Source organism: Bos grunniens, chromosome 16, assembly GCF_055505025.1.
Source record: "Bos grunniens cultivar Pamir isolate PY7600 chromosome 16, Bosgru_T2T1.0, whole genome shotgun sequence".
Taxonomy (NCBI): domain Eukaryota; kingdom Metazoa; phylum Chordata; class Mammalia; order Artiodactyla; family Bovidae; genus Bos; species Bos grunniens.
Window position 1 is genome coordinate 26,025,586 of NC_141180.1, and position 13,100 is coordinate 26,038,685.

The following is a 13,100-nucleotide window of genomic DNA, read 5'->3' on the forward strand; positions in this document are numbered from 1 at the left end:
TTACCTCAGTTTTCTCATCAGTAAATGAGGGTAATAACAGTTTATACCTCATGAAGTTGTTAATGAGTAATCAATGAGATTATGTAAATCTTAGAGAATTGCTATTCCTATTGAAGTACTTCAAAAGTAGATAACTGAGGCTCTCCACAGTCTTAATTTAACAAAGATTCAGAATTGGACTTGAATTTAAAATCTCCACTGTTAATGCCATCACTGTTGATTTAGTTTCAGGTAAACAACATTATATGTCTTTTAATTAGTATTCTTATTTGAAATGTGTCTTTAACACTTAACTTGAATTTAATTTGTATCTTTATTAAAGTTTTAGAGTTAAATGATATATTAGTAAATTTATTAATAAATTTACTACTCACTCAGTTCAGTCGCTCAGTTGGGTCTGACTTTTTGTGACCCCGTGGACTGCAGCACACCAGGATTCCCTGTCCATCACCAACTCCCAGAGCTTGATCAAACTCATTTCCATCAAGACAGTGATGCCATCCAACCATCTCATCCTCTGTCGCCGTTCTCCTCCCACCTTCAATCTTTCCCAGCATCTGGGCCTTTTCCAATGAGTCAGTGCTTTGCATCAGGTGGCCAAAGTATTGGGGTTTCAACTTCATCATCAGTCCTTCCAGTGAACAATCAGGACTTATTTCCTTTAGGATTGACTGTTTTGATCTCCTTGCAGTCCAAGGGACTCTCAAGAGTCTTCTCCAACACCATAGTTCAAAAGCATCAATTCTTCGGTGCTCAGCTTTCTTTATGGTCCAACTCTCACATCTATACATGACTACTGGAAAAACCATAGCTTTGATTAGACAGACCTTTGTTGGCAAAGTAATGTCTCTGCTTTTTAATATGCTGTCTAGGTTGGTCATAGCTTTTCTTCCAAGGAGCAAGGGTCTTTTAATTTCATGGCTGCAGTCACCATCTTCAGTGATTTTGGAGCCCAAGAAAATAAAGTCTGTCACTGTTTCCATTGTTTCCACATCTATTTGCCATGAAGTAATGGGACCGGATGCCATGATCTTTGTTTTTTGAATGTTGAGTGATTTCATTAATATTTGCTATATAAATAAATATCTTTGTTAAATTAAAAAATATGGAGTAACAGTGACTAGACTTACCTTTCTGCCTGAGCCAACTAAAAAGCCAGACAAAAATATATGAAAATGAAAAATAGTTCTCAGATAATGGACATCAGGCCATGCGGGACAGTAATACTCAAGAAAGGAAAAAAGAAGTATGTTCTTGATTGTCCTTACCATAGCTTATTACCTGGAGAGAGTTTCTAGGTCTTTGTGCAGGGAAAGGTAACCTAGGTGGAGCTTGGTAGTTTCTTTGAGTTGAGGAGACCTAGAGTTGGGAGTCCAGGAAGGCCAAAGCAGTTAAAGTTCATGGGGCAAATTGCTGCAGGAATGAAAGCTGTACTGAAGAAGGAATTTTGAGAGCTACCCGCTTGAGTCTTTGGGTGAGTGAGTGCTCATTAGTGCATGCATGTGAAGAAGCTGCACAATGCTGGGAATGAAAACACTCAAAGGATTAAAGGGAAAAATCCCTTTCATGTTCACTACAGCCAAAGTGGAAAACCATCATAATTTGTAGGACATCAGGTAAAGGACTCAGAAGGTTATTGCTTGAGTATCGGGGAAAATTAACCTTTGACTAAAGGCTGCTCTGGCCCTACCTAACAAATCTAAAAAACAAGCCTCAAAAGGGTCAAATTTTTTCAAAGTAACAACTGCATTACAAAGCAAAGCTCAAGAATATGAGACTACAAAAACATATAGCACCTAATTAGGTAATACATACAGTTATGTTATCTTAATAAAAAATTGAAAGACATGCAAAGAAGCTGAAAAAATGGCCTATAAAGAGTACATAAACAAGTAGAAATAGACCTAGCAATGCTGTAGATGGTAGACTCATTTAGTTCAGTTCAGTTCAGTTCAGTCGCTCAGTTGTGTCCGACTCTTTGTGACCCCATGAATCGCAGCACGCCAGGCCTCCCTGTCCATCACCAACTCCCAGAGTTCACTCAGACTCACGTCCATCGAGTCAGTGATGCAATCCAGCCATCTCATTCTCTGTCATCCCCTTCTCCTCCTGCCCCCAATCCCTCCCAGCATCAGAGTCTTTTCCAATGAGTCACCTCTTCACATGAGGTGGCCAAAGTACTGGAGTTTCAGCTTTAGCATCATTCCTTCCAAAGAAGTCTCAGGGCTGATCTCCTTCAGAATGGACTGGTTGGATCTCCTTGCAGTCCAAGGGACTCTCAAGGGTCTTCTCCAACACCACAGTTCAAAAGCATCAATTCTTCGGTGCTCAGCTTTCTTCACAGTCCAACTCTCACATCCATACATGACCACTGGAAAAACCGTAGCCTTGACTAGATGGACTTTGTTGGCAAAGTAATGTCTCTGCTTTTGAATATGCTATCTAGGTTGGTCATAACTTTCCTTCCAAGGAGTAAGCGTCTTTCAATTTCATGGCTGCAGTCACCATCTGCAGTGATTTTGGAGCCCAGAAAAATAAAGTCTGACACTGTTTCCACTGTTTCCCCATTAGACTCATTCAACAAATATATTAAGACACTTGTAACTATATTCCATTGGTTCAAAAAGTTAGAAAAAGATTGAGTATGGGGTAGAATTGCTCCTGTCAGCTTAAGAGAGCCAATTTTTAAATCAATAAGAATTTTGCAAGCCCGTGGTTAAACTTTTGGTAGCTTTGAATTAGTTATGGTAGGAGTGTTTACATATGAAGCTGGCAAATGCTACAAATCAGCACAAATCAGGCCTTTTTTAATTTTGGAAAGCTGGTTTATCAGTACACCACTGGGCATGGTAGATATAAAAGAGACCTTAAATAAAATTTCTAGAGATGAAACCCACAATGTCTGAGATGAAAAATACACTGGATGGAATTAACGTCAGATTAGACAAAGCATAAGCAAGAATTAGTGAACTTAAAGTTCAAAGCTCAGTCGCGTCCGACTCTTTATGACCCCATCGACTGTAGCCTGCCGGGCTCCTCTGTCCATGGGATTTTCCAGGCAGTATGGATTTTCCATACTGGAGTGGGTTTCCATTTAGTGAACTTAAAGAAGTAGTAATAAAAACTATCCAAGATGGGCTTCCCAGGTGGCACTAGTGGTAAAGAACCTCCCTACCAATGCAGGAGACATAAGAAATGCAGGGTCAATCCTTGGGTCAAGAAGATTCTCCTGGAGGAGTGTATGGCAACTTACTCCACTATTCTACCTGGAGAATCCCATGGAAAGAGGAGCCTGGCAGGCTACAGTCCATAGGGTCACAAACAGTCAGACACGACTGAGGCGACTTAGCACGCACAAGATGAAGCACAGACGGAAGAAGGCTGAGAGAATAAGCAGAACGTTAGTGAGCTGTGGGGCAACTTCAGTGCCTGTATTAAGACACAAGTTCCTAAAAGGAGAGAAAAGAAAGCAACAAAAACTATTTGAAGAAATAATGGATGAAAAATTTCTAAATTTGATGAGAACTATAAAGCCACAGACTCAGGAAGCTCAGCAAACTCCAAGCCCAAGAAATACAATTGAAAACTATACCGTGGCACATAAAAATCAAATTCCTAAACACCAGTGTCAAGAGAAACTTTCAAAGGTAGCCAGAGGAAAAAGACGCATTATATACAGAGACACAAAGCTAATAATGATAACAGACTTCTCTTCAGAAACATTGCAAGCCAAAATATGGTATGTAACACTTTTAAAATCCTGAAAGAAAAAATACTGCCAGCTTAAAATCCTCAGTGAAAATATCTTTCAAAAGTAAAGGAGAAATAAAGAGTTAAATATAAAAGCTGAAAAAATTTATCACTAACAGACCTGCACTACAAAAATGTTAAGTCCTTCAGGCTGAAAGAAAATGGAACCAGATGGAAAATTTCATCTGCAAAAAAGAATGGAAAGCACCATAATTTTAAACCGATGGGAAAATATGACTTTTTCTTATTTTTACTCTTTTAAAAAGATAATATTTAAAGCAAAAATGGTTGCTGTCTATTGTGGGGTTTATTTATCTGTTCCTCCCCTTTGTGTATGGCATCAATCGTCAGTATTACAAGTTGACTGCTAAAGTTCCAGCTATCATTCCATATTTCAGGCAGGAAACGGAAGAACAAGGGATGGAAAGATGTTCCTTTCAGCCAAGTCACCTCTCCCTCCAAGGAGTTTCCCAAAAGTTCCACTCAGTGACTTCCACTTAAATGTCAGTGGCCACTCTTAGAAGCCCAGGAGTTGGGGAACAGTTGTCATTTAGCTGAGCACATTGCCACCCTGAGTAAAACCAGTCTTGTTACCAAGAACAGAGGATAGATACTAGATGGGCAGGTACCAATCACTATCATCCTTCTTACAAGTTGTATAACAGTGGGCAGTTAATTTGATTGTATTTTCTATCAAACTGTTGGTAAATGTTAAATGTCAATAAAATTTTATATTTAATTTTAAAATACCAGCCTTATTGATATGTAACCCACACATCATAAAATTTAGCCTTTTAAATTATAAAATTCAGTGGTCTTTAGTAGATTTACAGTTATGCAAGCATCTTCACTACTTAATTTTAGAACATTTTCACTAACCTCAAAAGAAATTTCATGCCTGTTGGCAGTCATTAATTCTCATTCCCTCATCCCCCAAGTTCCTGGCAACCAGTGTTCTATTTTCTGTCTATGAATCTGCATATTCTGGACATTTCACATAAATCAAACCATACAATATGTGATTTCTGTGTCTGGCTTCTTTCACTTTGTAATTTTTTAAAGATTCATCTATGTTGTAACATGTATCAGTCAGTACTCCCTTCCTTTTTGTGGCTGAGTAATATTCCATTATGGCACCCCACTCCAGTACTCTTGCCTGGAAAATCCCATGGATGGAGGAGTCTGGTGGGCTGCAGTCCATGGGGTCGCTAGGAATCAGACATGACTGAGTGACTTCACTTTCATGCATTGGAGGAGGAAATGGCAACCCACTCCAGTATTCTTGCCTGGAGAATCCCAGGGACAGGGAAGCCTGGTGGGCTGCCGTCTATGGAGTCGCACAGAGTCGGACACGACTGAAGCGACTTAGCAGCAGCAGCAGCAATATTCCCTTATAGGGATAGATCACCTATAGATAGACTGTCCATGTACAAATCTTTGTGTGGACGTATGTCTTCAGCTCTTTTGGGTATTTTGTGTGGATGTATGTCTTCAGCTCTTTTGGGTATATGTCTAGGAGCAGAATTGCTAAGTCATATTTTATACTTATTTCTAAAATGTGGTTCTTTTGGAGTCTAACGATTCATCTTTATTCAAGCTAAATGTAGTGACCTGAGAAGTGCTTTGTCTCAGTTTGAAGTTCTAGTATGCTTTGAGGCAGTGGACATTTCAGGATGTGCCATCACCATGTTCCTTTGCCATTGGAGATACAGAAGGCACAATGGAGAAGTTAAAAAATGGTGATTGTGATTATCTTACAGATCCATCACAGTAATGACTGCCTTCTTTTTTTTTTTTCTAGCATATTCCTTCTCTTCTGTTTCTGTATTTCCTGTGAAAGAGCATCATTATCATGTACCGTACTAAATTATGTTTTTCCATTTCCAGGCATTTCTAAGATGTATACTGATATCATTAGAGGAGAATCAATGATCATCTGTGGCTTCACATCCATTTTTTTTGCAGTTTTTAAGACAGGCATACTTCAAATGTCCAACTTTAGAGGTAAGAGCATTATTTTTCTCTATTTATTTATTTATTTATTTTTTAAATTTTGGCTATCCTCCATGGCATGTGGGACTTCAGTTCCCTGGCTGGGAATTGAACCCATGCCCCCTGCATTGTAAGGTGGAGTTTTAACTGCTGGATCACTATTGAAGTCCCATCTGTGTATTTTCTAAAATCATTCTTATGTAGTCCTTTTTAATTCATACCAAAATTAAAATATATTCAAGATGTCTTAACTTTGCCACTTCCCCTATTCTTTACTTATGGACCAATTAAAATAGTATATCAGGTAAGAAGAAAATAACTGCCACTGAGTGTTTCCTTAGATTAGAGGGGAAAGTTGTGAAAGAAATGATTTCATATCTCTCAACAGGCATCGCACACACACATGCAGTTGTGTCATCTAGCTCAGATTAACCTCTTTCCTAGACCAGTCTGGATCTCAGTGAGTGAATGTTAAGAATTGATTCTCACATTGTTATACAACAGAAAGAAACAACACTGTAAAGCATTTATCCTCCAATTAAAAAAAAAAACGTGGCTTGGTCCTGAGTTTGAGTCTGAGGGTGAAAGTAGTACTGTGGAGTCAGGTTCTAGAAGTGATAATGAGCAGAAGTGCAAACAGGCTGCAGGTTGGTGGGGATCCTGAGCATGGTGCGCTTGGCCCTGATGTAGTTTGTAAAAAAAAAATATATATATATATATTTAAATATATTTTGGCTCATTGTTCACTCACCAGGTGAGTTTTTCACATTTATCGGTTCAGTTCAGTCACTCAGTCGTGTCCACCTCTTTGCGACCCCACAGACTGCAGCGCACCAAGCTTCCCTGTCCATCACCAACTCACATTTATGCTCTTTGCCTGACTCCTGACAGCATTTGAGTCTGCTGTCCTCAGATAAGCAAACCTCAAGCTGCAGACTGTGGGGTAAATGTATCCCCAGAAAGCCTCTTTTGCCAGGCTTTCATGGGAAACTTCCATCTGCTGAAGAACAAGGTTCTCACTCAAAATCTCAAGAGCAAACCGATGGGCATTGCCCAAATGCAATTAATAAAGGAAAAAAATTATATTTCACCTTTCTTTTTTCTTATTTCCTTTTTCTAGAGTTACATGTAATCATGGGCCTCACCTTGGACATTTTGGGGAGCATAGCATGTGGATATTGGTGTGCAAGGATCATTCAGTTTATATTGACTGACCTGTTCAGCAATACACTGACCAATATAATTTTTTGCATCTCAATGGTGTACATGACTTTCTACATTGGTAAGACAGAAACAGATACAAAAATTCCATCCTTGATGTGTATTTTGTGTTTTTAAATTTTCCCTTGTTCTTGAATCCAGCTTCCTCCCAACAGCTTTTCTGCTTTTTTTTTTTTTTAATGTGGCTCCTTTGTGTGGCTTGTCATACTATCTTTCTTCCACCTCTAGCTCTTTCCTGGATTGTCTTAACATCCCCTAAATTTCAACTCCATGTTCCTTCTCTTGCATTCCTCCTCCATGTGGTTACTCTCTTATTCTTTTTTTAACTCTACCCTTTGACCTTACATTTATTCCCTGGCAGTCCCCTGGAAGAGGAAACAGACCTGAGCCAATTTCTGCTCTGACCCTTAGCAACCCATCTCTAAAATGAGAAAGCTAGGAGAGAAGCTCCTGAGATCTTTTCCAGTTCAGCAGTACCCATTCAGTGGGTACCAGGTTGAGGGGACCGTAGAAATGGTGGCCCTTACCTGACGCTAGGAGGCAGGAAAGGAGTTGGAGAAATCAGGTATATCTACCTCTGGAAGAAAAGCAGGACAGAGGACTAATCACAGGAATCGGAGTACCTAATGCTGGGAGACGTTCAAACAGTCCTCTTCTAGTTTAGTCCAGTGAGCTTGGGAACTAAAGTTTTTACCCCATTAACTGAGGTAACCAGTCCCCCAAAGCCATAGTAACTATGGCAAAAACACAGCCAAATCCTGCTTCTCCTCTTAGCTCACACAGTGGAGCAATTCCATCCATGAAAGGCCTCAGGTATCAAGAGGTTAATTACTCCTCTTTTCACCTCCACTTACCAAACAGCACTGCTTTCTCTACGATAAACTGCTACCTATTGTTGCTCACCACCCCAAATCAGTAAAATTACAGAAAAACATTCACTGAAGATTCATTTCCTTGCTCTCTTCATTTTTCTCCTCCCTTATGTCCCTGTTATGAATGCCTTAAGTGCCTGAAGAAATAAAGTTAATTTAATATTTCCTTTTTTCCCACCTTGGACCGTAAGTTCCTTGAGACAGAGCTGTCTCTTATCCATCTTTATATTTATTATCTTTTCTATGTTCCCCGAGTCAAGCCCAATGCTCACCATAGGCCCAAATAATTAAACACATGTTGGTTGAATAAACTATTAGTCGTTAAAGAGCTTGAAAGTTAGGCAGAGTTCACTTCAAACCAGAGCTTTACGATTTATTAGCTTGGTAACTTTGGAATATTACTTAACCTCTTTAAACTTCAGTTAGTTCCTCATCTATAAACGTGATCTAACACAGCCTAATTTAGAGGGGCACGTCAGGCGTAGTGAGGTAGTGTGTGTCGTGTGACTCACTTATGCTGGCGTCCTGGAGGTAACTTTGACCGGCTCACGAGAGCTGACTGTTCACATCTCTTCCCAGCACTTTATTCAAGTGACATAACGTGGGTGTAGCTTGAAATAGGCCATAGTGGGACCATGGAAATTGGCAGACACAGTCATTTTTTTTTTTTTTTTTTTTTTACCACCCAGACTGCTGCTGATAAACATTTACCAGCATGCCACTGGGCTCAAGGTAGGGCAGCCAATAAATGGTGATTCCTTTCCCCTTTCCTCCTAATTCATGTAGGTGCTCTCGGTCAAGTGCTTGAGAGGTCTGGAGTAGATGCTCCCTCACTTGCTCTCAGAAGGAATCTGCTACAAAGCCTTGATCTTGGACCCCTAGCCTCCAGGCTGTGAGATAATACATTCTTGTTGAAGACACTTTGGTAACAGCCCTAGGAAATGAATGCCCATTCCCTCATCCATAACACTTTTTATGCTTCAGGAATTAAAAACAATTTTCTGGCCGTTCTCCCCTCTTATACTTAATCAGATCCTGACAACAAAAGTCAGGAACAGACAGTTCTAAGGAGAAGTTGCATTGCCAGAAAGCTAGACATAGATAAAATTTTTATTTACACATTCTCTAATGTGACATTTCTGTCTTATTATCTAATTTTATTTTTTTTCTTCACTAACGAACACATTGTTAACTGGCTTGAATCCAGGGAGTGTCTGATTGAGGTCCAAACCTCATCTCTTTGAAGCACATGTAGTAATTTCCATTTTTAAATCCACAGTACTTGGGGTTTTAGAAAAAACCTGTGTCAACACATTTGTTCTTTTTTCTTTTTTCTCCAATGAGTCAACTCTTCGCATGAGGTGGCCAAAGTACTGGAGTTCCAGCTTTAGCATCATTCCTTCCAAAGAAATCCCAGGGCTGATCTCCTTCAGAATGGACTGGTTGGATCTCCAGTTGGACTATGAAGAAGGCTGAGTGCAGAAGAATTGATGGTTTTGAACTGTGGTGTTGGAGAAGACTCTTGAGAGTCCCTTGGACTGCAAGGAGATCCAACCAGTCCATTTGTTCTTTTTTCATAAAATAAAATAGTCAGGAAATTGCACAGACATTGCCACATAGACAAGACACATTGGAACATTGTTGGTTGACAGGTAGTATGGCTAACAATGTTAATATATCAGCCCACGGAAAAAATTTTAGTCTTGGGACCCCATGAACTGTATCTTGCCAGGTGCCTCTGTCTGTGGGATTCTCCAGGCAAGAATAGTGGAGTGGGTTGCCAATTCCTTCTCCAGGGGATCTTCCCGACCCAGGAATCGAACCTAGGTCTCCTGCATTGCAGGCAAAATCTATACTGACTAAGCTATGAGGAAAGCCCCAAAAGTGCAAGTATTAGTCACTCAGTCGTGTCCGACTCTGTGACCCCATGGTCTGTCCATGGAATTCTCCAGGCAAGAATACTGGAGTGGGTTGCCATTCCCTTCTCCAGGGGTCTTCCTACCCAGGGATCGAACTCAGTCTCCTGCATTGCAGGCAGATTCTTTACCATCTAAGCTACCAGGGAAACCCTAGTGTATAAAAGGCACTTCAAGAGAGTCATCGTATAATTCATGTAAGATGATGGGTTGTGTGTAAGTCTAGGTCGGAGGTACAGGAAGAGAGGTAAGATGATGGGTTGTGTATATAAGTCTAGGCCAGAGGTACAGCAAGAGTGGTGGTGAGAGGGGTCTGTTAGAGCAGAAGGAATATTTTATCAAGTGGCATTGGTCAGAATTTCTGGTGAATGGAAACACCTTTAAGTCAGTTTTATTGTTTTAAAATAATGCGTTCCTTTCTTAACCTGTGCCAAGGCTGATTGTTCTCACTCTTTTTTTATGTCATTGGTCTAGGCTGTAACTTCAGTCATGACCCTAACATTTTCTTGTTGGGAAACATCCATTCCTGAATCCTGTTGTTTTTAGGAAACAAAATCCCTTTGATTCTCCTATTAGGAGGACCTTCACTTTTTCTAAACCAGAGAGAGTTTGGGCGAGAGTCTGAGAGAGAGAGCCACTTTCCTGTGGCATCAATTTCCTGTGATGGTTTCTTACAACTGAATGAGAAAAACTTTACAACTCTACTTTTAACAACTTGGGTTTATGCTGATGAAAATTACTTTATGACATGTTCTGTGACTCTCTCCCTGCTTGTACATTTAAAGTACTATTTAAAGTAATAACATTTGTAATTTTCAAAAGACTTTGTTTTTCTAATTTAACTAATACATGTTCCATGTAGAATTTTGGAAAAAATCTGAAAAGTCAAAGAAGAAATCACCCATAAATTTACCAATGATACATTTTGTTATATGTACTTAGTTTTCAAAAAATACATATGTACATAGATGTATTAATGTATGCATTTACACTATACATTCTTGTTATATTGGGATTATGCTAAATAATATCAGTTTAAAAATGAAGTTACTTAGTGGTTTCCTTGTAGCAGATGTTTCTTCTAAGTAGTGACTGTTATTTAAAAAAACTATAAGCTTTTAAATCCCATAGTTTGAGTTATAGGAAGTTGGAAATAAGATTTCGAGGAATAATTTTCCTATTATCACAGTCCCTAATACTGCTGGTTTATTGTCGTTGGTTATTTATGCTAAATACAGTTAAATAAATAGGTTAAAAGAAATCTAAAGTGGCTTTAAGTGATTAGATAAATCAAAAGAATAATATAATCCTCTTCAAATTAATAAACAGTAAAGTGAACATTAAAAATAATAATGCAATAATAATGATGACCATTTATCCCTTGTTTTAAAAGTATGCCAAGCACTTTTCATGTAATCTGATTTTATTCTCACAATTCTGTGAGGCATTATTCTTTTACACTCATTCTACAGATACAGGGACACTAATGGAGAAAGGCGAGGTGACATTCCCAGAGCAACCAGCTCTGCCCTGCTTAAAGGGCTTCCACTCTGATCTTGCATGTACTTTCCCTTCCTTCTGTCTGACATTTATAATGTGCTATTTGAAGGCTCTGTAACCTTCAGGACTGTTGGTATTGATGGTGTTCAACCATTCTTCATAGTTGATTTTCCTGCCTCAGACTGCATTGACACATTTGTTTAGAGCCCAGGGAACTACATAGGGGTGCCTATATTGCAAAAAACAGTAGGCTTGAGGACCTGCAGTCACCAAGAAAGCACTGAGCTTGGGCCACAACCCCTAGGACATGCAGCACAGAGTCCTTGAGGTGCTGGGGAGAGGCTGTTAAACTTATTTTTCATCAGCTCTTTCCTCAAGGATGGTCTATGGCAGGGGTTGGCAAACTATAGCCAAATATGCCTGTTAGTTTTGCATTGCCTATGAGCTAAGGATGGTTTTTACATTAAAAAAAAACCCGAATAAAAATATTTTGCAGCATGCAAAAATTATTTGCAGTTAAAATTTCAATGTCCATTATTTATTGGGTGCTCATTTGTCATGTATTACCTGTGGCTGCTTATGTACTAGAACAGCTGAGGTGAATAGTAGCAACTAGGACCATGTGACCTGCAAATACTAAATATTTACCATATGATCCTTCACAGAGAAAGTTTGTCAATCCCCAATCTAAGTATTAGGCCAATCCCTTTAAGCAACTTTCTAAGAAATTCAATTACTGACTGTTTTAAATTTCCCAGTTCATCACTCAAGAGAAGTAGCTCCATGTACAGATTTGAACACGACTAATTTTATTCTTTTTTTTTCTCCTCAGTGGAATTTTGGGGAATGTCAGGTACAGTTGCTTTAGCCACTGTAGGACTAAATTTAGATTCCTTAAGCTTTAAACCGAGGATCAAGTTGATAATTACTAAGTAAGTCTCGTATTTTGTACTTGGTATAGGTCTCATAGAAGTTTAGTGCTTAAATGCCTTCATAAAAATAATAAAATTTCTTTTTATAACTTTTCTATCTTTTAATTTTTAATTTCACTGCCAGTCATATTTGAAAAGAACTTAAGTTACCAATGATTATTGACATTCCTATTATGAATTGATATTCCTATTATGAATAATGTAATATCAGTGGCTCAGAGATCATAGTACTTCTTCTAACTCTTTGATAAAAATTGAATTGTGAGAAGTTTAAAAACTACTTTATTCCTTTGTTTTCTACATAACATACCTGAATGACAGTATCATAGTACGAAAAGAGCTGGGAAAAGAAAAGTAGCAGAAAGGTGCAATACCAGCAAACTCTAATCTAGCTTTACCTCTGGTGTAATAAGGATATCTGTGGACAGAGTAAAAGCCATTTGCCTGTCTTCTCCGACAAATGCATTAGCTGTTCTCTGAGCAGCTGTGCTAAATTATAGAATTGTCTCAGAATTATTTCATACCAATTCATAGTCTAGTGTATAAATTCTTACATTGGATGAAAGCCAGTGTTGAAGTGAGAAAAATAAGCCATTATCCTGAGTTTTCCTGTGAAGATTTGTTGCTTTAATATAAAGGACTATATTTTTGTTCTGGAATTATGTCCTTCATACTTCTTAGATGTTTAAAATGTCATTTCTCTCATGAAATTCCAGTCATGGAAGATGGTACTTTTTAAAAAAATTACTCTGCAAACTTTTTAAAAAATGGCCTCTGTAGCTTATTTTAGTCTTGTGTATATGTGATTGACACTTTATTGATTTTCAAAAACCAGAAGCTTAGTAATAACTAGTTCATAGAACATATCCTTTTTGTCTGAATTTTGGACCATTTTCTGAGCTCAGTCATGTTATCTG

General features: G+C 38.6%; 1 protein-coding gene across 1 annotated transcript in view; it reads left to right on the forward strand.

Moving 5' to 3' along the window:
• Positions 1 to 13,100, forward strand: part of SLC9C2 (solute carrier family 9 member C2 (putative)) — a 99,907-nt gene that overhangs the window by 17,360 nt on the left and 69,447 nt on the right. The window contains exons 5-7 of the mRNA XM_086343756.1: positions 5,638 to 5,754; positions 6,863 to 7,024; positions 12,084 to 12,183. Of these exons, the coding sequence (XP_086199882.1) occupies positions 5,638 to 5,754; positions 6,863 to 7,024; positions 12,084 to 12,183 (379 nt within the window). The remainder of the gene's footprint in view (positions 1 to 5,637; positions 5,755 to 6,862; positions 7,025 to 12,083; positions 12,184 to 13,100) is intronic.